General features: G+C 44.9%; 1 protein-coding gene across 1 annotated transcript in view; it reads right to left on the bottom strand.

Annotated features, from left to right (window-relative positions):
- Positions 1–24,835, bottom strand: part of LOC105561718 — a 53,706-nt gene extending 28,871 nt beyond the window's left edge. Inside the window, 5 exon segments of the mRNA XM_012011947.1 lie at positions 4,306–4,378; positions 6,534–6,540; positions 7,692–8,702; positions 14,142–14,337; positions 24,609–24,835. Of these exon segments, the coding sequence (XP_011867337.1) occupies positions 4,306–4,378; positions 6,534–6,540; positions 7,692–8,702; positions 14,142–14,337; positions 24,609–24,835 (1,514 nt within the window).
- Positions 24,836–25,475: the final 640 nt, after the last annotated feature.

The following is a 25,475-nucleotide window of genomic DNA, read 5'->3' as shown; positions in this document are numbered from 1 at the left end:
TTCTCGAGTGACTTAGCAACTTTTGCGACAAAAAAATGCGTGGGCATGTACAGAAAAACCTCAAACCCCCGTCTGACGTGGTGCGCCTACGTTCGACGTTCGTTGTAAAAAATACCTCGTCGCGAAAAAATATCGTGACAGATCACACGGGATCGGCGCTCGTTTTGATCGGCTAGTCGGAAGCGCGCGTCATCGACGGCGTGTCCTTCCGCGCGATATCGCCGCCGTATCACTCACGTTCGACAAGGTAACAGCGCGGTTTTGCAAACAACAAATCTAGTTCGTTAAATCTGCCTGAAACTTCAAAGCTTCAATTTCCCGTACGACAAAAAGGTAAACGGCAGATCTCTCGTACCTAAATCCCCAGTCGCGAATCGCGAAAACGAAAGAACGATTCAGAGATATCCGCGACGGCGCTTGCGAAGAAGCGCCTCAAGATGACGGACGTGTCCTCGAGAACAGAGTTCCTGCGGGTCGAAGGAAGTTTATATGCCAATCATACGCTATTGTCACTCAACAATTCCGCCGCCCTTATTGAACGCCATTGTTACATCGGTATCCAGAGTATTCACTGGCAAACAAAGAGTAATTAGCCGCAATATGGTTGCCTATTTAGGCCGAGCTAGTAGCCGCCGTATTCACGAGGATGAGTAATGGTCGCGGCGCGCGTTGATTTGTCGCCCGGTTGACAAATTCCCACTTTAAAGATCCCTCTTGTTGCGAACGCGATCGCTCATCTCAATCGATTTTCTTCGCGAATACCATCAATAACGGATTATTCGCGAGACAGAATAGACTTTGGAGAACAAGCGGGACGAGAGATTACGCTTACTTTTAACTTTCACGTTTCTCTTTACACCTCGTTCTATTCCACTTTAAGCATCGTGGCAACCGCTTATTCCAATTTTGCGCCATTCGAGCTCTAACTTTCATCGTTTTAAATAAAATAAACGAATATAACCAATTAAATATGCAAAATACACTTTTTATCTTTCACGCTTTTCTTCACGTCTCGCTTGTTTTATTTCTTACTCGAGACGTCGTAACCGCTCATTCTAATTTTATCCATTTCCATCAAAACTAACTTTCTCGATTTGGATCAAATAAATTAAATGGACAATATATATCATTGATTCGTGTACAGATAAATTGTAAAAATTCAAATCGTGTTTAGATGCACGGATGTCCATGCGAAAATACAATTATTCTTTTATGTGCTTTTTCTCAGTGAGAAAACACTAACGTTGAATCGACGTCGATTCGACGTTGATTATACGTTAGTGCTCTTACTGGGTTTTGTTTTATTTGCACCGTTAAGTCTCTAGCGCTTAATTATTTGCGTTCTTTAATGGTTTAATAGACAAACAATTTGAAAGAGACGTAACCGCATTAGAATCTCTGCCTCGGGCCACGTCAAGTTCTACGAGAAATGTCAATTCGCCGTTAAATTTCGGCACGAACCTCCATCGTTTGTCATCTCGCGACTTTATGGCTGCTCATTACCCGTCGGCTCGTGCGATTCTCCGCAGAAGATTTCGCGTTATTAACCTCGTCTCGTCGTCTCTTCCCTCTTTCGTTCGTCCGTAGCTCCTCTCCTCGATAAAGCGTCTCGGCGGCGACTCATCGATCACTTTGAGTCCGTCGCGAATTTAAGAGAGACGTTTCCGACCACGTGTCGTCTCATCGTGGCGACACTTATTCGCTGACATTGATGTAAAGCACTTATGCCGATACCTCCTTTACCAAAGTGCATCTTCGAATAACCCGCGGTGTACTTTGCGACGACTGAGATAGATAACGATTTTTACATCTACGGCTGGCAATTTATGCAGGGAGGGCGATTTATGCACTGCATAATCTTTGCATGTTGCAACCTTCTTTTTCATTTCCATAATTTCTATTTAAATAGCCTACCCTTACGAAAAAGTGCTGTTTAGCAGCATCAGTAACTGATAATGTTGAATCCAGTAACTTGTGGCGTTCTATCAGCGACTGATTATGACAGCCATTACAACGATCAGTTATCCATCAGTTAGTGATCAGTTTCTTTTATCAGTTTTGACTGCATGTTTTCTTAAAGGTAACGATACTATCTGATCCTTCAATTGGATATATACTTTGTCTTTGAAACTTTGTACCGGCCACGTAAAGCGGCCTTTCCATCAAACCTAACGCGAGAGTAACGGAAACGTTCTCCATCGTGGTTGGAGTTGGATCATCGCGGTAATCTGCATACCGTTCGGCTATCCGAACAAAGACTAATTGCCGGGGAACGGACTCGGCATCCGCCTCCCGTCTGATCCTCGAAGAGTTCAGAGATTGCGAGTATCCCGTCGACTTCGACACGTGCTTTCGTGCACGCGCGTTTCCCCGCGATATAACACGCGACGCATAAATTACTTTCCTCCCGCGCGGCCGACCGGTCGGTCAATAACCCGGCGGAACGCAATATCGTTACGCACAAACGTATTTCTCTCTTCCCTTTTTTTTAATAGATCCATCCCGATTGCTTGCGAGATATTGCGCAGAGATCCGCGAATTCTCGCGCTCGTAAAAATACTTCCGCATTCTGCGAGTAAAAACGTGTTTTCCTTCTTTGATCAGTTCGTATTCATGTTCGTATCTATGTCTAATTGCGATCTAATTAAAAACGTAAAGCGATAAATATTACACACATGCCTGGGTGGTCGAATTGGTGAGACGCCCTAAGGCCCAGTTTTTCATTTTCTGGTTAACTGTTAACCAGAAGTTAATCGACTCTCCATCTTTTTCTATGTTATTATCTGAGAAGAGAGTCGACTAACCTCTGGTTAACAATTAACCAGAAAGTGGAAAACTGGAGTACTGGACCTAAGTGAGAGGGAGGTGGTCCAGGTTCAAACCCTGGCTGAGGTAAATTTTTCGCAATAAATTAAAAAATTAAAATCATTTAGACACCAACATCCCGTCTTGGCTCTTCTATCCTTTATTCCTTCGAATTGTGATTTCACGTCAGAGCGTATTAACTTTATTGTTTAAAAAAACGTAAAGAACATGCATCGTGCATTGTGAATTTGTAGTAATACTTGAACAATTATTCGGACCGGTATGTTCAATTCTCGAAACAACATGTCGTACTTGACAACGAGATGATGCTCTGTTTAGCGAGGATTACAAGAGTAACGCGACATCTACATTGATTAATTCACAATCACGTAGATAATTATCCCTTTCATATTTACGCGCCCCCATACGCGATTGTATAAATTAATCGGCGTGGATTTATCGTCACTTCTTTTACCGTCCAGCTATTTGCAGAATTGTTTGCCCATGTCTCTGCGGAGGGCGAAATCAGAGAGTACCAAAACATAATACTGTTTGGAGGATAAACACTGATCCGAATAGCCATTACCGCGCAATATCCGATGAGCTCGAAACTCCTCCGTGCCGCCCGAGGGAAAAATTTTCGTCCGCCGCGTCGCCGCCCCGGGAAGACTCGTCCTTGCGAAAAATGCAATTCGAAGTAAAGCGTATTGTTTGTCCCTTCTAATTTCGCGACGTGGATTTCGCGGCGCGGTATAAATTCCCGCCGTGTAATAAAACAGCGCGGGGAATTCGTTATGCTTGAAAAATAACGTCTCGACAGAACAGTCGGCGAGACCCGCCACTTCAACGTTATTGTACCAGTGAATTAAATCGCGCTCGATTCACCGGTTGCTCGGTAACGAGCGGCCTCAACGTCCCGATCATTTTTCAAACGAATACTCTCTCTCTTTCTCTTCTCCGCCCGCCTCCCGTCGCAGCACAATGTCGTAAATGAGAGGCCTCGTTCTCTCTCTCCCATTACGGTCTGGATTTCGTTCAACTCGCTTTCTTCCCGCGAAATTCGAGCGTGTACTAAACGACTCCCGTCTCTCTTTTCCATCCCACCCTCTAATGTCGAATTCGCCGGCTCAACCATCTCCGAGAAACGTTTCGCGATAGCCAACGGAAGGGTCGGATCTTGTGTGGCCACTAAAGTCGCCCTTTTCGAATTTGTGCAGACATGTATGCTCTTTCAGAAACGAATTCATCACTTTCGCTCTTTTCATTTCACTCTACTCCCCTCTTTCTCTCACATGCATTTTCTCTCGTTGCACTCTCATTCGCTCCCTCCTACATGCAACCCCTATCATTCCAATCCATTCCCTCCCTCGCACGCTCTTCCGCCTCTCACACTCCCGTTCTCTCTCTTTCGCCTTTCCCTCTCACTCCCATTCGCTCTCCCTTTCTCTTTCCGTTTCTCTTATCGTTTTTTTTTCTTTATTCTGGAAACGATACAGATACCCTCCATTATGCTTGAACTGCAGAAGCCGGGACAGTCGGCCGCGACGAGCGAGGCTCCGGGGATTGCCGCCCGCTACGATTCTGCCAACACAACAACAACAAGGCCGCTTCACGAGTCTAATTCCTAGGCATCTAAGTTCACTAAGAGACTAACTTAGGAGAGACAATGGAACCGCCGGGGGTTCCCGCACCGCGCGCCGAATCGACGCGCGCGGAACGCAAGCCGGGAGGGATAGAGATTCCAGCGCGAGCGGATCGTAAAGATTTACACGAAAATTGACTCGAGCCCGTTCGCTCAAGTGAACGCTGGGCACTCGCGCTCAGTTCGCGAGGCAAGCGTGCTCGCGTTCTCCAATTTTTCCAAGGTGGACGACTCGACTTTGCGAACCCTGTACATGTTTCAACGACGAACCTGACGGCGCGACCGTGAGAGACCGGCGCGTTCGCCACCGCCGACAATGGCAAACGTGCGGAAAATCGACGATGCACGGACGACTGCCGTTTGGTGATCATTCTAAGTCCGGACGGAGAAAAATCCGCGACGACGATATGGGACGGAACCGATCGATCGCCGATCAAATCGGCTTTGCCGATTCCATTCTATCGCGATCGCGCTCGACCTGATCGAATGTGGCGCCCGCGCGATAATACGGTAAAACATTAAGCGCTCTGCAACACCCATTTGAGCCCGACCGCGCGTCGCGTATACCCGCGCGACATAATGGGCGCTTTGTCAATCGATTTAGCGCCGATTAGCCGACGATTAATTTGTATAAGTTAATTCGACGCACCGATTATGCTGCGTACGCTGTTAAATTGTACGATATTATTACTGAAACGTGCTCCGCGTAACGTATCGCCTGTGACGCGTCGAAACACGCGGGAATTACATAATTCCGAATTCTAAAGGACGCGGGGATTTCGATGCCGATCTCGCATTTTGCACGCGCCACTCGATATTCGCGGAATGAGGATCCTTTTTTTTATCGACCCTCGCCAAACTGGAGCCCACTTTACGCGATCTATAATTCGCGTCAACATTCAAGATAGAGTTCTATTTGTATTTTTATGTGCCGTATACTTTTACTGTATGCGCGTTAGTCAATTTTATATTTTATGTACATACACGGAAGAAAACTGATGTTGAGGAAGATCGTGATTGAATTTGGATATTGAAAACCCGCTATTAATGAATGAAAAACATTAGGTAGTTGTCTTAATACTTTGGATATTTACAGTTCAATGCTTAAAGTTAAAGTCCATAGCAAATGCAACTGAGAATTATTTATGCTCGTGGCAGCCCGTGACATCACCGTTTAATTCAAGCGACTTTATTGTTCATTTCAATTCAATAGCATCTTTTTCCCGTGTGCATATAAGCTTACTTCAAATGTTTGTCGAATTGCGACGCATAAATTATATAAACAGAATTCTAGTTTGAATTCTAATCTGCGTTCTAAATTGCAGATCGCACGAGTCAGGCTTGCGGAGAACATGGAGAACGCTCCATCTACCGTAATCTTCACAAATGTATCTCCGTCGTTGCCACGATAATCCGTAATAAAACGACAATCTTTGACTTACGTAACGACATTTCGCGAAGCGATCGTCTCTCGATCGAGAGACTCGATTTCGGGGCGCATCGATTTCAGGATTCGTCACGTTAGCAGCGGCCGGTCCTCAGATTCAACGTCCACGAAATTCAGGACGATCTCCCCGTGGGAGATGCCGTTGCATAACGAATGGCTGCGGCAATGACAGTGTCGAGTGTTCGTGTAACACCCGCGTTTGCATCCAAATGGTATACGAGAATTTGAATCCGACTTAGGCGAGATGGAGAGCGCTCGCCCCCGGTCCAGTGGGATCTCGCTCTCGGGAGCGCAGCGATACGCCGTTACGGAACACGCTCCAATAACATGTATTGTATTTCCCGATGAATGTGACGGGCTTCCGAAAATACGCGGACCCGACCGGGAAGCCGGGAAACGCGCGAGGGAAAAGCGTAATTATTGAGCCCACGGCGTTCTCTCAACGAGACGCTAATTTCCCGTCGATATCGAGTGTTCGAGCGCATCGATTTATGACGTTCATTGAAATCAGAGTGGATGTAACGCGTTCGTCGCTTGCCAAACGATTCGCCTGCGCGAAACCTCGAGGGCATCGACGTAAACAAGTTGCACGGACGCGCTTGATAATTGGACATAATTTCCTTCTTACCTCTTTGTGACATCTGTTCTTTATCTACAAAGTTATTAAAATATTCATTGAAAATAATGTGTCAGTTGTACATCAACGATCGTCCGTTTCCGGCTTTTCTTCTTACCCTCGAGAATTCTCCGATTTTAACTCGAGCGCTTTTTTACAAGTGCGCGAATTTTATTACACGGACAGCTTGATGGATCGCGAGTCGCGCGGCCCAAGAACGAATGTCGTAAAGTAAATAAAATTATGCGCCAGCTACCTGTTGATCCGCGGCCTGAAGGAGCCGTCGGATTTTAGGGTGTCATAACGTTCGGCGCGAATGCAGGCTAAACTCGAGCTTCGGAGGCCGCGACGTTACAGACTTGAGACTTCGAGATTGATCGAGGTGTCTGGGCACTCGCGATATGCGCCGGCATTGGTATAAAAAATCTATAAAGGGTTCAGCCGAAGGGTTCGCCTGCGTTTGGGGGAATTTCAGAAAAGCAATCTCGGAGATGAGAAGCTCTGTTCTCCCAAGTTCTTCTCAAAAGATGGGACCATTCCTGCGCTGAACCTATTCGATACGAGTAGAATTAGAAAGCTGAGGGGATCGAAATCGTGGTAGAAACATATAAAGGGTTCGATAATCTCATCCACTTTCGGGAAGAAAATTGCAGTAACGCGAGAGTCAGATTTCGATTAATTCCTTCGTCCGACCGTATCGTACGAGAAAATAACGCGACACTCGGGAAATATGGCGGCGAAGTTTGTTAACGATAACTTTGCGAGGAAGAATTTCCGATATATTTATTACAACTTTATAACTGAAAACTGCACAAAATAGTTCATTGTATAGCAATCTTCGAGATAATTAGTTATCCAGTTTTCATATTCTCATACCGTATATTAATTGTTAAAGTCTAAAAAAGTACTGCTATTATTTACTATTTAGATCGTTCGATGTTTCGTTACGACAGTAGTTTAACGCGTGGTACCGACGCTCTCGCCGACAATTCTCAGTCCGAGAGGCGAGCGAAGGTCCGAAAGAATGCGCGAACATGCCGACGTTCCATCCTCTCTTAAGCCTCGTTGTGACGAAAACGGACGCGCGCGCGCGCGGTGCGACAAAGGAAAAATAAGAAGACGAAAACGAAAGGGGGCAGCGGGGAGCGAAAGGTAGTGCGTTTCGCTAGAGATTATGTCACTCACTCGGCGTTGGTCTCCGGCGTGGGCAGGTCACCGATGGTCGTCAGCGTCAGGGTGGACCAGTAAAGGGAGCCGAGATACTTCCTGGTCAGAGTGGCGTACTCGCCGGGCCGGTACGGGTACACCCAGTCGCCCTGGAAGCCCTCGACCTCGCTCAGCAGGTAGTAAAAGCAGCCGAACCAGTGCGCCAGTATGAGCAGTATGTGAATGAGATTCAGCACGCGCCAGAGATTCGGATAGACCGTGCGCGACTCCACCATGTAGTAATAATTGTACACCCGGTAGATCTTGAGAAACCTGGGGAACCTCAGCATGGGGTTGCTGCCGAGGTTCACCTGGAGCAGATCGAGCGGCAGCAGCGCGAACAGATCCAGGATGAAGGACTTGGACTTGAGGTAGTGGCCGGCGAGCTTCCGATTGTTGTAGACCATCAGGCCCTGCTCCAGGTAGCCGGTGCGAAACTGCACCGCCACGTCCAGGAAGAACACGAGGTCGGTGAAGCCGTCGCAAGCGAGCCAGGTGTTAGGCGCCAGCGCCTGCAGTTCCGGCAGACTCTGACGGACGATCAGCGTCCAGAGATTATAGAGGACGCAGGCCGACAGCAGCATCAGCCAGTAATAATAGAAGTTCTCGTCGGGATTGACCACGGTTTTCGGCGGTTTCTGAGGTCTGCGGGGTCGCCTGCGGCGCCGGTTACCCGCCTCCTTCTCGTCGGTCGCGTCCCCCTCGCCCTCGCCGGTGTCGAGGGTCTCCTGGCTCTCTGGGATCTGCCTCGTGGAGAACCTCTTCAGGAACGAGTCCTCGCGCTTCAGTGGCGGCTTCTTCTGAATCGTGGAGATCGCCGAGGACAGCTGCACGGTCGTGCGCAGTTTCATCCACCGTTGATTGCTCTTCGTTCTGCGGGCAGAAAGATAAATAGGTCGCCAGTCAAGGACGAAAGGGAAAATAGAGCGCGGGTCCCGCGGATCTCTCCCACGCTCTCGGTCGAACCAGCTCCTGTCGATGTAGCTCTATCCGTGATAATCCGTAAGCTTGAAAAATTTTCTAACTTTCAATAGGCGGACAAACGCGCATCCGATTGTGCGAGTCGTTCTTTCATCAGATTGTTACGTCGCCTTTTACTTGTTGTAAATGAGAAGAAAATAAAATCATCTTAGCGACAAATTGATTTATATTATTTTATATATAAGAAAATACTTCATAAACAGTGTATAATGGTAGTTATTAAGTACGAAGCACGAAGGAGAACGTTACGACTGCCGGCTAAAGCCATCTTAACTTTCTCGCGAACGTAAGAGGAATAACTGCAACAATAAAAACACTAATTCCACCCGGGTTAAATGGAGTCGTTTAAATGCATAAATTGCGGTCTAAGTAAACATCAACGCTCAGGGAATCGTCCGCGAGAATGAAACGCCCTCGCAAACATTATATGCGCGTAAGCACTCGATATTGGCGTCATATCCGCCCGGAATATTTCTGACATACTTGAGCGACATGCGGAGAATAATATATTTTTCTTGCCGGAAGGGAGGATTCATAAAAATTATGCGATCTAGAGAAAAAAAAGGGGGGGGGCTTGTATTGTTTAAATGTCGACGCTATGCATTTTTCACGTGCGGCGGCAACTTTACGTCACGCGCTACTTTATTTAATCGTATGCATTGACCTATGAATTATCGGGCGGCGCCTGCACGCGAAAAGATTAAGTTCAAACGTGATAAAGGGGGTTTTCAATGCGCGATACAAAATGCTGTTGGAGATATCTTCCCTAGCGATCGAAATCCCGTCTCGCGAAGGATCCTATTCCTCCGCCGTCCCTCCGTCGCGCGGGAGAGGAACCGATAAGCACGGATTGTCGGCACTCAATAAATAATCACGCGTCTCTCGCGTGTATCTACGAGTATTAAGTGAACCGCGTGATATACGAGTAACCTCCCGCGAGGAACCGAGTACGTACTTTAAAGACTGATTTATCCGGACGGAAACAATCTGTTCCGATGACGCGCCTCGGATTTATGAAGGTAGTAACGGGTAAAATCGTTTATCATCCGAATAAAGAGAGTAGATCAATGAGGGAGTCAATATTTTCTGCTTTGCACATACTTTCTCTTTCTCAACAAAATTATATCCTTATCCCTGCATATCGTAATTTATTGATAAATATAATTCAGAACTTGCCAACTTTTATTTAGAACAACCGCCACAAACGCGCGGAGCTACGAAAACCAACACTGCAAATTGTACCTTTAACTATTTTGTGGGCGAAAATTTGAATGTCAATTAATCCCTCGTAAATTGCGCCGCTTGTTAATGCATCCATTCCCGCAGTTGAGGTTTACTCCCCGACACGTATTTCCATTTTTATTATTTTCCGCAATGTTTTACAACTGAACAAGAATCGAAAACGTATCGTTTGGTAACGTAATATCAAATTGAAAACAAACGCGAGGGTATCTATTCGATTGCACATGATTTTGCAGATGTAACAACGCAAACTACATACGATCAATTTATCGAGCTTTCAAGTATACGGAGAGAATATTTTGCACCTCGCGAAAACTGATTAATTAGGAAATATCGCGATTCTCCGAATCGGGTCACTCTTAAAGGAGACATGCGACACCGCTGACGAATGTGTCGCGACGCTCCCGTAAACGCGGGTTCGAAGTCAACCGCGTCTATCATCGCAAACGGCTTGCGGCCGATAGACGCGATTAATCCGCTCGCGTTGAAGGGACGACGATAAATTCGCGTTTTCGTGATTCGGCGAGGCACGTCAGTTCTCGCTCGCCAGTCAGGCTCGCGCGTGTCGTCGTCGCGCGCGCGCATATCGCCTCGACGGAAATGCTACGATCGCACGACGCACACACGTGAGTTTTAATCGGGATATTCCGCGTGACTGCGAATGCCGCGAGTTCCTCGCGAATCTCATGCATGCATGAGCTTCGTCGCGCGACGTCGCGCGGGAATCGCGCGGAGAACACATTGCAAGACGGCCTCGTTCCACAGTCCTCGCTAGGCTCTATTTATCTAGCAAACACACACGGAAGGTATAGAGGTATGTACGCTTACTAGTCGTTCCATTCTTCAAACCTAGTGAAACGGAAGAAACATGTCATTCTTGTTTTTTTTTCTTTTCAGGAAGATCGAATACACCCGTCGTACTCTCTAAGTTCTATGTAAGATAGATAGTTCTTGCTTGAAATGAGAAACGAGCGAGAATCGAGATCAGATCAGTTAGCTAGAGTGTCAGATGGATAGGAGGCAGACAGACAGACAGACAGACAGACAGACAGACAGACAGACATACAGACGGACGGATGGACAGACAGACAGCAGACAGACAGACAGACAGACAGACAGACAGACAGACAGACAGACAGACAGATAGATAGACAAACAGAGCCAGAGACACCAAACAATCGCATACATTAGACAGAGACAGTAACGAAACTAAAGGTCGTTATTATGCCACTACGCATTCTTGAGTCGTTAATGTAACATTCATGTATAGTGTTCTGTCGTAGATGTAAAGTGTATGTTATCACGTATGTAGAGAAAAGTCTCCTATTATAAGACAGCGGAGTTTCTGTTAAAATAATTGGCATCATCCGTTGGTTCCGCCATGAATTTATTGCCCTTGGAGTGAATTCTGCTTAATGGAAAATTGATTGTTAGATCGCGTAATCGTTGCGAAAAAAAGATTTGTGATTAAATTTGGACGTTGAACACCTACTATCTCATTATTAGAATCCTATCTCATAATAGAGGACTTTCCTCCCCAAGTATTATATACCCCTTAAACTGAAGTACTCTGATCTTTTCAGACCTTTCTTCCTTTCTGCTATGATAATTTATGTTTTTCTTTCCGTTAAGAAATCATTCAAACGTCAACCGTGTAAACGTGTTTATTAGGTCCGGTTTCACCAACGTTGTCCAACTTTCAACTTAGCTTAATTCGCGCGTTCTTTGTCTCTTTCTAAAGTAACAGTTGGAGAAAGACAAAGAACGAATTAAACTAAGCTTAAAGTTAAGCGACGTTGGTGACACCGGGCCTTAGAAATGTTATAGTTAAGTCTATTTCAAAGCAATTTACTATCGAATTAGAATAATCGTTTACGGAAGTTTAACTGTCATCCGCGTGAAAAATATCTCGGAAGAAAAGATTGCACGAGTATCATTAGCAGATGAGTAATTTTCATCGACCGATAGCTTCCTATAGGAAGAGGAGCAATAAAATTTAAAGCATTCGGGATTTCGAGGTGTAGACGACAGTTAAAAACTCACGGACATCAATGCTGGTAACGCGAAACGATTACCGCGCGGGATAGCTCGTACCGAAACCGTCCACACGATGCCAATAGAGGAGAAATATTTCATTCGCGGCGCGAGATTAATCGAGATCAGTCGCTCGGTGGCTATTAATTCAAGCGTATCGTATTCCCCGGTCAATCGGATCGCGTCGATACAAAGCAAATGGAGAAAATGAGCCGTGTTATAGATACACGCGTATCAATCAGACCACTAAATGCACGAATAACAAGGCCGAGTTCACGAACTCTGCTCTTCCAACAATAAGGACCGATTTCTCGTGCCATCAGACGCTCCTTGAATCGCCATAATAATTCCCGTTTATTTAAAATTAATATTAATGGATTTATTAACTGGAAAAACTTGCACGGTAATTGAGCGCTTCGCTGTCCACGAGTAAAAGTATCCGCAAGGTAAAAAGTTGGCGAATTTTACTTGCAAATTGCGCGCAAACGGATCCGCTGATCAGTGAATAAAGCCGCTGAGTGGACGATCAACGCCCAAGTTCGTGAGTTCATTATCAACGTTTGAAATTTCTAAGTGTCGCTGGATATCAGAGAACAGATGCACCTGTCAGCTAATCTAATACAGAACACGAGTCGTACAGTAATCTGAGGTAACAGAGTAGGAGAGAGCGGAGAGTGGCGAGAGAGATAGGATAGAGTTGCAGTGACGAGCGAGTAGCCAGTACTTTCGTGCGGTTTCATGTCGAATGCAGGGTGACGTCCACGAGGTAAAACGATCGGATCGACAGTCGAGCCCTTTATCCAAGATTTGCCCGAGACTGTCATTTTTAACATCAACACCGATGTACTTCAAGACAATTGTAAATTCGACACTGTACGAGTCATAATCTCGTCTGGACACAAAGGGCATCGTCACTTATAAATTGCCATCTTTTCTATCTTACAGATGCGAGTGAAGTGATATACATATAACTAGCACATGATATTTCGTCACGTTCTGAAATGTGTGACAGGCATTTGCATTTTTAGAAAAAAACATTTCATAGTTTCTCTCGTACTTTACGAGAATGTCACCTTGTTACTAAATTTATCTATTCGAATCGGCGCGAACTTTTTCAAGATGCAGAGCCGATAATCTCATACGCGAACCCACACCATTGCCTTTGAATTTAATAGAGAGATGCTTCGTATTCCACGCGAACTTTATTGCAGTTCGCACGTTTACTTAGAGAAAGTCCCACGCCCTCGTAAATTTTACGTCCCTTCGTTTTACATCGGTGATCAGCCTTGGTATCGTGTGGGTACGGAAACAATATCAGATCAGAGTTGCTACGTGCGCGCGTCTAGAGATGCCTATTCTTGAATAATTCACTCGTTGAAAATCCGCGAAATACTTTTCAAACTCGCCTCGAGGGTCGGAGCGTGGCCCTAAAAATCGGAATCCCTCGGAGTATTCGAATAGATTCGAAAATCTATCGTGTACACGGGATGAATAATTGACAGGATGCAAGCACCGGCGCGCTGTGAGATCTCCAATACTTTCGACAAAAACCGCCTCCAAGGATCCCGAGACGTTTCAAAGCTGCGTATAAGCTAGTATACATTTTCTAGGTAACTATAGGAAATTCCGCGGCCCGTGATTTCAAATAACTCCGTAACCAGAAATAATTTTGTTACCAGGAAAAAAAATTCAAAAATACGATACAATCGCGTCATTCATTTCTAGAAAATTAATTTTTAAAATTAACTTTTTCAGAACTTCTTCCACATTGCTTGTTATTAATTGATTACTCAGCCGGTCTCAAATTAGAGCTTTAGAAAAATATAATATTATTGCAAAAATAAAATATCGTTGTATCGCGGATTCTCGCAGTCTTAGATAATTAGGAACTGTACGAGACGTGTAACGCCTTCAAAAATGAAGTTCCAAAGCACACACACATGGGGGAGGGGGGTTGACTACAAGTGAATGCTTCAAGGCACCGTGCCGAGTTCCCAACACAATTCGTGAAAGTTTCTGCGCGTGTGAGTACGTGTATATATGTGTCAGTGTGTTAACGTGTCTTGTGTGCGGATGACAGTGCCAGAGGTTACCGTCCATATCGGCTAATGGCGGGAGTACCTCTTGATTTTGCGTAGAGAGGAATATAACGCCATGACCGCGCGTACGTTACTCCATTTTTGCGAGCCCCTCGTGCTACGAGGCCTCCTGGCTGCGACGGGAATCTCCGTATCGAGGGCGTAGCTCTCCAGCGATTCCGAGGTGGTCGAGGCGGCGGCGGCGGGCCCAGCACCGGCCGACCTGCCCGCGAAGGCTTGCCGATGGCCCGAGATAGCGTGTCGTCGACGGTAGATCTCCGATGACCTGCGAAGAAGACACATAACCCACGCGGGTCGCCTCGGTGTGCCTGCCGCACACCCTCTTTCGCACGCCGTCTCCGTTCCCTCTATCCGCACGCATACGTACACGCACACTCGCGACCTCGTCCGTGCCTCGTCTCTCCCATATCCCGTTCTAGCACGCTCCTCTTCCTCTTTCGCACCTCCCTGATCTGATCCGGGATACACTCGCTCTGGGATGCGTTATGTATGAGTGAGTGATAAGACATTCGCGCCGGGCAAGATGGTTTCCTTTAATGTCGACATGATATCTTCGCGCGAATCTGTGATTTCGCGGGACGCAAGGACTTTTCCCCGAAGGGGTGCTTCCGCCTGTGTGTCGTAGATAAATATCAATTTCGAGAATACCAAAAGGTCAGCTCGCAGTTGCCGCTCCTGGCGCGAGAGCGACGGAAGAAAAGAAAGGAAGGCAGCCCCGAATATAAATTCTTCTCGAGTTTGTTTAAAGTCAGAGCAAATCTTCTCGGAGTAATTAACGTTCCGACAAACTTTTGGGTTTTCGTTCCAAGTTTAAATAGAGGATGAGCTTTTAATGTTTCGCATTTTAGACGCGAATCGTACATGTTGCCAACGTATTTTTCTTAACAATGATTCACTTCCGAGGCAACGTGACTTGGGATTCTCAAGTCGCATGTTAGTCTCGAACCATGATCGATAACACGTACCCTCGGAATGCCTAAAGCTAACAGCCGTTTCGCAAAAAGAAAAAAAGGCTTCGCTCGTCACGAGGAACGATCTCGCGCGAAAGCGATGTAATACAGTTATGATCTGCAACATACATCATTGAGTACGTGAACAGGTTTCATCACTCATGTCTTCTTTCTCTCTCCCTCCCTCTTTCATTCTTTCACTCCCCCCCCCCCTTTCTCTCCAAGTCAATTTCATGTTCTTTCACACAGGCACAATCACAGGCAATCCTTCATCCTTTCCTTTCCGTGTCCGTCTGCCCATCTCCATATCACATCGTAACAAACGAGCCGTCCGCTGAAAACTCGCCGACCGATGCGACGTGACGCTAAATTCACTTGTCCCCTCTTCCATGAAGCCATGAAAAAAAAAAAAGATTTTGCCGTTTCCAAAGACAGAGGTTCGGCAAATCGCGGCACCGGCGGCTTGCCGGGTCGCGATCTACCGCCGTACCGAGATTGCGGGGATGCGACGCTACAGAATCGCCGTCGTTCCAGAGGCGGCGAGGGGTGCGAGCGGCCTGGGAAAACGGGAACCTGGCCCCGCGGAGTTCCGGAAAGTGAATAAATAAAGGCGGGACTTGCTGATTGTACGCCTTGTTCGCGCGAGGCGCCACGCGTGTTGAGAAGTCACGGACAGAGGGAGGGAGGAAAAAAGGAAACGAAGAAAGGAAAGGGGAAAACAGACACGCGGGACAGACGGCGAGCAGCGAGGCGCGAGTTCCTGTTGGACGCGAAACTTCGACTTGGAAATTAGTTGCGTCGCCTCTTCCAATTATTCCGCGCGTGGCGGAAATTTTAATTCCACTTTAATATTACAGCAGAAAACACAGGATATCCCTCTCTCTTTCTCTTCCTCTCTTTCTCATTCACTCAGACATTCACTTTCACACACACACGCACACGCTCTGTCTGTCTTTCTCTCTTGATAAATTCAGAGCGCGAGATATTTACCGTGGGCATTTTATTCTACACGTAATTATTCTATTATTTCCACCACTGATAACTAATCTAAGAGCTCATCAAGTGATAGCGCAATCTTTCTTCTTCATAAAAAAACTCAAAGGAGGAGAAGAGAGAGATTGATCCGCATTTAATGTTAATTTACATTGGTCGCGTTAAAATGATAATACGGTTTTCACTCTGCCAGTTACGCGCAAAAAAATATACGAAAAATATGCTCGCACATCGCCCGCCGCGTTCTCGCCATTTCTTCCAGTGTTAACGTTTTTTTCTCCCCGTAATAATTATCGTGATCAAACGACGCACTTGAAAGGGGTTCGTACAAGCAGAGTCATCGCCGGAAAGCCGTACTTGACTTGGAGCGTGTTCTGCTGCCGTTTGACACGCGCTCTGATCTGTGACGTTAGTCTGCAGCTGGGAGCCTTTCTAAACATTTGGTCAAAGTTCCGACGGCGCATACGGGAGCACTCGAGTCGGGAACTTCCAATTAGATAGCCCATCAAAAGATATATTCGGCGCATCAGATACCGCCGGCGAAATCTGAGACACTGCCGAAGGGAACCGGTTACTTATTCCACGGCTGCTCACCTACTTTACAATAACTGACCCACTTAACTTGATTCTCAAGTTCTTCCTTCCCCTTACAAAACTCGCGATATTACTTCGGCTCCCTGCCAAGGGAAGAACTGTTTTACCTTTACGTACCCGTACGTTTCATTAGCGCGTCGCTGCCGAGATGTTACTTTATTGACTTTATTAACAGCTTCAACTTTACCGCGGCATCGCGAGGGCGGGAGCCACGGCAAATACAATAAACGAATAATCCAATCAAAAGTTTTTCGATTTGCCGTACGTGCTGCGTCAACGCGCCGATGGAAAAAAATTCTTTCGAGATCCAATCGTTCCAAGTCGCAGTAGATATGGAGGTCGATTTTCAGCTTATGTTCTCAGCCAAATTGCTCCTTTGTGGGAGAGTGCTTGCTTGTATCGCGACCGAGCACGCGAGATTTCTTTGTCCGCTCGAATTAATGTAGAAACGGCCGAAGCTGAATTCGCTTTTCGCTACCGTATCCATTAAATCTAAAGCTAACGCGAGTTCCGCATGCACGCTCGCGTTCGACCGCAACGTTCGTCATTCCTAGAGCGGAAAAAGTGTAATCGAATTAATGAGATACGATAATCTCGTGCCTTTTTTTTTTTAATTGTCCGAGAGCCGGTCGATGCCTTCTGAAAGGAAAATGCCCAGTCTTCTCTATGTCGGCCTCGTAATTCTTGGACAATAAAAAATTCCTCGAATGACTCTTCGCTTATTTCGCCATTATTTAAGTCCGGTCTCGCTAAACGTCGCTTAACTTTAATCTTAGTTTAATTCACGTTTGTCTCTTTCTAAAGTAACAGTTGGAAAGAGACAAGGAACGAATTAAACTAAGCTAATTTCAAAAAAGAAGAGATAAGTGAGGAGTCATTTGAAGAATTGTTTATTGTCCAAGAATTACGAGGCCGACATAGAGAAGACTGAGCATTTAACGTTGGTGAAACCGGGCCTTAAAATGGTACGATAAATATTAGATTGCAGATTGTACCCGGGTACATTCTTCAGATTTGTATGCGAAGCAGATCGGTCAATTAAAAAAAAAGTGAAGATTTTTCCGTCGTGTCTCTTTGTGGAAATATCCTACACAATATTGATTATCAATCTTTACAGTATCTACGCTCTAAGGGGTTTAAAGGCCATCATAAATTTAATGGATGTTATCTAGTTTCGGAGTTCAATCTGGAAAACTTGAACTTCCACTTTATTTATGTTCTCCCGAAGTGGGTATCGGGTCTCGAGACGAAAAATATCGTAACTGTTTATCCGCGTATAATGTATTAAGAATACACCAGGGAAGGATATCTCATCTCACACGGAATTTCAGTCCTGATTGTCGAGTGTTTGCTCCTCGCTGCTTTCTGGAGAAGTCGCGGAATGAAGATACCCTGCGATGTAACGCGGAAAGCAAGACACGCTGAACTTTCGCTAGTTCGCTTCTACTGTACGATCGTACCCTCACAACAACGTCGCGCCGTGACGGTGTTAGTGAATAACATTCCGTTATTTACGCTTCGGTATTTTCCAGCTTCAATATTACACACGTCGGTGAATTGAAACGTTCTCTTGCGGAATTCGTTGAGAAACGTGAGATTGAATAATCTGAGAGGACATTGAGAGCTTCTTATTTCAGTTGTAGTTATTTAACTGCTGAGAGCCGAGGTATTATAAATTTCTATAATACGAGAAACGATATCGCGATATCATCGAATGGGTCGAGAGAAAATTGAAAACGCTCCCGTACGAGCCGCGGTCATTCAATGGCAATTCCTGAAAATTGAGAAATGAGGACTGAAGTGAGACGTCTTTAAAAACTGGAAATAATAGCCCGGTTCGTGATATTCTCCGGCGAAACGGAGTTAGCGTCGACGCTAACAATGAACTCCATTACATTCGTCCTTAACATGTCGGGAAATGAGGAATTTTCTATGCAAATACGACACGCTTGCCAGATGCTCGTAAAAGGCTGCTTTGTCGAGAATGATTGTACGACTTCAGAACACAGTGCTTATTTTCGTGTTAAAATAAAGTAACACTCAGCTTCGCCTTTCTATTTTAGAGGCACAAAGTATAATTTGCAAAATAATTTTTTACGAGCTGTAACTCAAAAAACTTGTTTCATCAGAAAAGTTAACCGCAAAGTTACGGCAAGAGGAGAGATTATAAGAAAGGCAATAATGAATAACAACAACAGGTGAATTTTCCTCTCATCACCGACCATATTTTTATCCGCTTGACGGTCGTACGTAGAAGAAAACAACGACGACAGTTTAATATTTAAAACAAAGAACGCGATGTGATAATTTTGAAATAATGCGCAATATTGTATCGGGGGGTTAAAAACGATAACACATTTACCGGTCTGAAAATTTTCGCTTTAACGGAAATAAGGATTTACGTGGAACGGGCGTGATGAAGCATTTACGTTGCCGGATGACGGTGAAAAATACTCAACGATGCTCCCACTCGACTCTCACGGATATCGCGGAACGCGCTTCTTCCAACCAGCTTCCCGCGATTATGGTAGAGTACGGGGTGATCATGTACAATCTAACGAGTACTTGGGGTTTTGATTAAAAATCACCGCTGCCACGCCCCTTTACGTTCTCCCGCTCGGAAAATGCACGAACGGTCTTTCATTCGTAGCGAGATAGTTACATGGTTACTTGAGATGCAGGAGCGCTCTCGACTCGCAGTTTCCACGCTTCAATTAAAAAGTAAGTAACTTCGAGTCGCGGCATCATGTGACAATTGAAACAGTGTAAGGACTTGAGCAGAAAGTTTGTAACCGTTTACGATTCTGTCGGAAGACTCAAGTCGGTGTCGGAAGTCAACGCACGAAGAATTGTAGACGTATAACTGCATTCATCGTATCTCAAAGCGACACACGTCTACGACAATTTTTTGTATTAACTTCCAACATTGACTTAAGTCTTGCGGGAGGATCGTGAACACGACAATTTTTCTGCTCAGGCCCTAATACGAATTTAACGAATCCAATGTTATTTTCCAGAACACCGTAGAGTTGCACGAGCGATTGGACAACTGTGCACCGTATACTTGAAATATGTCAATAAAGAAGATGCAAGAAGTATTGTAGCATTTAAAATAGGATAAAAAGTTGTGCATTTCTGAGATAAGATCTATCGTTATCGCGCGAATACTGCTTCAGTCTCTTTGTATAAACTTTTCTTCATTGAAATACGTGTTTCCCGAGGAAAGAATTCAGCCTCGCGATAAAGACGACTGTTTTACTCGATATCTCCGCGCGAAGCGATATTGCCGCGATCGCGCGACACAAGAAAGTACTGCCTCGAGATATAATTCCACGCCGGAAGAAAATCTCTTACGTTTTGCATCCAAGCGAAAACGGGTCGTGTCGCCAGTATCCGTCGAACGCGAGAGCTGTAATTGGTTCGAGAGTAATAATCCACGCTGGGAGACCGCCGGATCGGCGTTATTAGAGCCGCACTAACGTCATTAAAGCAAACTTGGTCAGCGCATCAAAAAACGTTATCGTGTTGTGGGGATTCTCCAGTAAACAGCGTATAATTCGTCGTATATCTCAGTTTCGCCCTCCATTCTCTCGCCCGTTAATTACGAAATCCAGTTCAGGGCCGGCGCTGCAACGCGAAAAGCTAAAGCTGAACTTACAAAGTCGAGTTTGATTTAGTTTCACAACATTTTGATTCGGGACTTTGCAAACGTATCACTCCGAGGCTTCCGAGGTGAAACAGTTTGAAAATACAGTGAAATTACATTGGTGTTAATACTGCCACTCCAATCTTTGGAAGATTATTGTATTCTTAATAGGGTGAAGGCACCTAATATCGCCACTCGTGAGATCTCGTGAACAAAGTGCCAATGTCAATCGGCAATACATAGAATTAGTAGCTAAACTTGTGTAAGAAGACATTATTATAGTTACAAAGATATAAAAATAACATCTGTACGTGAAACACAAATGTTTCCTCTTTCATTTGAGACTAAATACAGATAAAAATGTCAATTACTCTTTAAGTGAGAACAATTTGAATGTTGGTAGGCGATATTAGGTGCCTTTATCCTATTGAATGTTCGATCCGATGTTAAATGCACTTCCAGGTAACTAAAAGCAAGACGGATCTCGCAATTTTCAGACGTTTTTCTTTCCGATTTATCAGACGCCGATATCCAGCTTCACGACGTCCTTTACCCGCCATGATTGATGAAGCAAGCCGAGAAGCTTTTCCGCAAAATTTCTCTCCATTCGGATTTGCCGGATTATATTTTCTCGCGCTTACTTACGCGCAAGATTTCATCGAGCTATCACTCCCATTATCGCTCTCGCCGTGAAACGAGCGTTGCCCGAGGTGGAAAGACCCGCGGTCGTTATCATATCTTGAAGAAGCTTCGACGCGATCAACCGATTGTATAAGAAGAAGATTAAGCCTCGCCTCAGTTGCCTCAAACTTCGAAAGTAAACTTTAATGGGGACCGGAGCAATTGAGAGCTTAAACATCTCGCAAGAAGCGCGGTGAATTGAGAGGTTTTCGATTCGCGGTGAGCCTTAAACCTGCCTTTCGCCCTGCTTTGATACACGTATTTTTCATTTTAATGCCGTGAAATCCCCGTGCAAGACTGAATTTCTCGTTAGACACGAAATCGCTTAATGGCGTTCATAAAATTTTTGAGGACAAACATTAAAAAGGGAGAAATACAAGATTTCTCCCTGGAAAACAGGGAAAGAGAGGTTCTCTGAAAGAAAGTACATAAAATTTAGAAAATTAATTAAACCGCATTAATAAACGTATTAATAAGAATAAAAGTGGTACAACGTAAAATTAGTATGATTAACTTGCAACGGAAAATATTATACTGTACTCTATATCAACCGAGCGTGTCATTAATTTAGCCGCATTTCGTGCGCATATTCCTTTAATTTATAGTACTATAATCAGATAAAGCGCGCGCGCACGCGCATGTATTTTATACGAATACGTATATCTAGGTTTTCCATTATATTACGGAAAATACGGATAATTTAAATGAATGTATGATCCATTTAAAATGAAACACGCGCCATCTAATATGCACGACCGCAAAGGTTTGCATTTCCATTTGCATTAACAAAATCAGCATGACAAAGTCAATTATGCCGACGGCAAAAAGTTATCCGGTAATTCGCAATGCAATGTGAAAATTCTTCTGTTTTCCCGTAACGCTTCGCCTTTCCACGACACGTTCCGGACACGGCATTTCTTTCACAGCACTGAGCTTCCGAGAGAGAGGCTTTCGGAGGCACGAGCTTTGAAAAATTAAAAATCCTCCACGTTTTCGACCACCGTAGACCTATCAACTTGAATGCGTTTTCCCCTTCGGTATACTCAGACGTGAGATAATTGTGTTACGTGCCGCTCGTATACGGTCAAGGGTGAAAAAAGTCATTATTTGTGACGAACACTCGGCCGCAGCAAAATATATGCGCTGTGCACACAGTAAATATTTCGCATTGGGAATTAGTGTGGGGGTGCGTGCGGTTACGAGGGGGGATTACTACGTATGTTTAAATGTTGAAACGAAACACGAGAGGGTGGCTCTCACTCGCAAATTCATCATCGCCCGATTAAAGTCCCATCCATTACGATCGCGAAATGTTCCGCCTGAAATTTGCCGCGGCGTATTGAAAGCGCATTTTCGATGCATGTGACGTGCGTGTTGCCGAAACGCGTTGCGACGCGAAAATCGAATAATGAGAACGCGCCGCTATTAGCTTTAAAGCGATTTGAGTTACTGCAATTTGCGCGGTAAAGAGTATTTTGCGATAGTTTCACGGCGTTACTTTGCCAACGTAGCTTACCGCGATTACAGAGAGAGAGGGAGAAACAATCGGTGATTAATAAACGCTTCGTTTGAATCGAGAACGCGGGGATTTTATCTCCCCAATATCGTTGTATCGACAGCTACGTGTAAGTTGTTGTCTGTCTACGGTGCACTGATATTTTATACGTCCCGCCCCGTCCCGGTGTAACACAAACGTGAGGTAAAATAATGCGTCGAGATTTTATTAAATATTCGAAATGTTACGGTCAAGTAGTACACGTGGAAAATGCAGGATAGATCTTCGCTATTTAACAAAGCAACATTTTACAGCTTTGATCTCTACGATTGCAATTGAGGCGGAAAACAGGATATCAATCCTAAATATCTGCAAACCTTTCAAACAGGTATAAACTTTGTCGAATGCTTTTCGCGTGCGTTTACACGACAGTACACTCTTAAGCGTGTACCTCATAATTACGTATACTTTTTATTTTAACGTGTACCTCGAATTTGGCGGTACTGCGTGATACAAGATTAAGAGTGTACGTAAAATAAAAACAACTCTACCGCTAAAAGATTCATAAACAAAATTTTAACCGTCGTTCCGAATGGGAGATTATTTTTCTTTATCGACCGAAGTAGCGGAAGTAAAATAGCAAGTTTACGGCGCGGAGTCTAAAAGGGGTATAACCTGGAATATCCCAGATACCGTATGTTGCTACATTGCAGGTTGTCCCATTTATCGTTAGATATTAATGCACGGTGAAAGCAAAATCGTTAGCGGCACTTAAAGCACTCTCGCCACGAGCGGGATCAAACGCAAGCCAAGTATCGAATGAAATTTTCAAGGTATCGCAGCACGAGACGTCGCAATTGACCGTCACGATCACGATGCGGAATTCGCGGAGCGCTCGAAGCGAAGTACGACAAAATTCAGCGAGTTTTCTCCGCATTTCGGGTTTCGTGCAAATTATCTCGCGCTAATTCGAGCAGACACGCGTACCGCGAGGAGACAGGCCGCTCCCGAGATTACACAGCGCGCTGCCGTTAACTGGAACGACCGTCGCTCTTTTTCGAGTAAAGAGAGGAAAATGTTGAGGAAAATGGATAAAAGAGAATCTTGTATACGGTTCAGCGTTATCTAATTTCCTATGAACCTATCTTCTCCGCAGAGATTCGCCTGTAATATTTTTCTTGCCTTTCCTCACAGTTCACGCAAAAAGCAGAAGCAGCGCAGCAGCGCTCAATTTCCAAAACCTCCCTGTGTACGCGAGAACACGACTAAGTTATAGAAATTGATCGAATCTCCCCGATTGGACACCTAAATCAGTGCTAATCGATGCTTAAATTAGTATGCAATTAGTAAATTGCACACAAGGGACGAGAAATAGAGAGTGGTCATTCCCTGCGTGAATGAGGAATATAATGTAGTCTCTGAGCAAATGTGCACATATAAAGGCAAATTTCCGTGCTCCTCTCAATCATCTTAAATACAGCGATTAATAATCGATATCCTCCGTGAAACGTGTGCGTTATACATTTCTCAATTGTCACTATTTCAATTTCAATGCAGCTCCACGAGGAAGAAGATAAAAATGTTATTAAACCAAGCACAGATAACGGTATTTATTCCATAAATCTTTGATCTCGTGCCAGATTGCAGGACGTGCAGAATATAATTACGAGTTTAATCGCGCGAAACAGAACACACACGTTAACGAGTTCATGTTTAATGAGCTTAACGTTAAATTGTTAACCGATATGTCGGACGCGGAAACAGCATTTATAACAAATTGCATATAGGAAAGGACAATCGCTAGTTTCCGCATTGGCAATCTTTTAATTACAGCAATTTTAATCCGCGTTTATGTATTTACGTTACGTAATCAAAAATTTTGGTACACGAATTTAATCTCAACTAATTTCTTCCACACAAGACAATATATATTTTAAATATATCAATACGCATTTTTTAAATAAACAAACGTACAAATTTATAATAGTTTAGGCTCAAGAGTTTTTATGTTCGAACTGTGTGCAACACGGAAACCTGCTCGTACCAACAACCATGAAAAACGGATCGAAAAATTGGTCGGTCACGCGAATCCGTCTTTCGGCCTGCGTATCATCGCGCGCGACAAAACCACTAATTGTAAGGATCCGGGATGCAAGGGTGTGTCGAGAATCACTAACCTCGATCCTCCGTGGCCATATCGCCTACCGCTACTCTCATCGTCCTCGTCGTCCTCGTCGTCCCTCGAGGTAGCCAGCGACTGGGGAACCGAAGAGGGAGCGCTGCTGCCGGAATCGGGCCCAGGGCCCATCCTCGAACCGGAAGCACCGCTGCAAGACGGCACCAGACCACCCTCTCCCTGCCCTTCCTCCTTCTCTGCCCGATCCACCTGCAATTTCATAATCATCTCAATTTAGTTTTAAATATCGCCACGTATACTGATGAAAATCGACAGCTGATCGCGGATAGACGGTCCATTTAATTTCCTTCCCTTTGTTTGACCGAGTCGTTTAAATCTGCACTTTGCAAAGGCAAACTTGCGAACTGGCCCACGCGAACCACTGTTCACTGATACAATCGCGTAGCGTTTCGTGCCTGAAAAAAAAACGCGGCAAGACCGCGGCGGCCTTTTCACCGTGTCGCCCACACAGATATCGAGAGATCATTGGCTTAATTACGCAAAAGGCCATAAATATCGCACACCCCAACGTTCAATAACATGCGATATTTGATCGTAAAGCCAGAAAGCATTTAAAAGGGAACTTTCTTTGCGCCTCCCAGCGTCGTTTTACAATACAAAAATGGCTAGACCAGGAAGCTACACATCGTTAGTAATATTCAGCTCCGATATTATGAAGGACGCTTTGGTATATGTGTTTTTATTTGAAGAATTTCGTGCTGCAGTGTATCGCGCTTAAATCGATATCCTCCTCCGCTGTGTTGAAGGACCGATCACGTGTCCAGAAGCTCATCAAGCCGTATCCAGACCAAGCAAACAAGCGCGCGAACAAATACGAAAAAACAACTTGCTTCAATGAGTGCCATCG

This window comes from Vollenhovia emeryi, unplaced genomic scaffold (genome assembly GCF_000949405.1).
Source record: "Vollenhovia emeryi isolate VEMERY1.0 unplaced genomic scaffold, V.emery_V1.0 DF939203.1, whole genome shotgun sequence".
Lineage (NCBI taxonomy): Eukaryota > Metazoa > Arthropoda > Insecta > Hymenoptera > Formicidae > Vollenhovia > Vollenhovia emeryi.
Note: the sequence above shows the minus strand (reverse complement) of the source record. Positions and strands in the feature narration are given on the sequence as shown.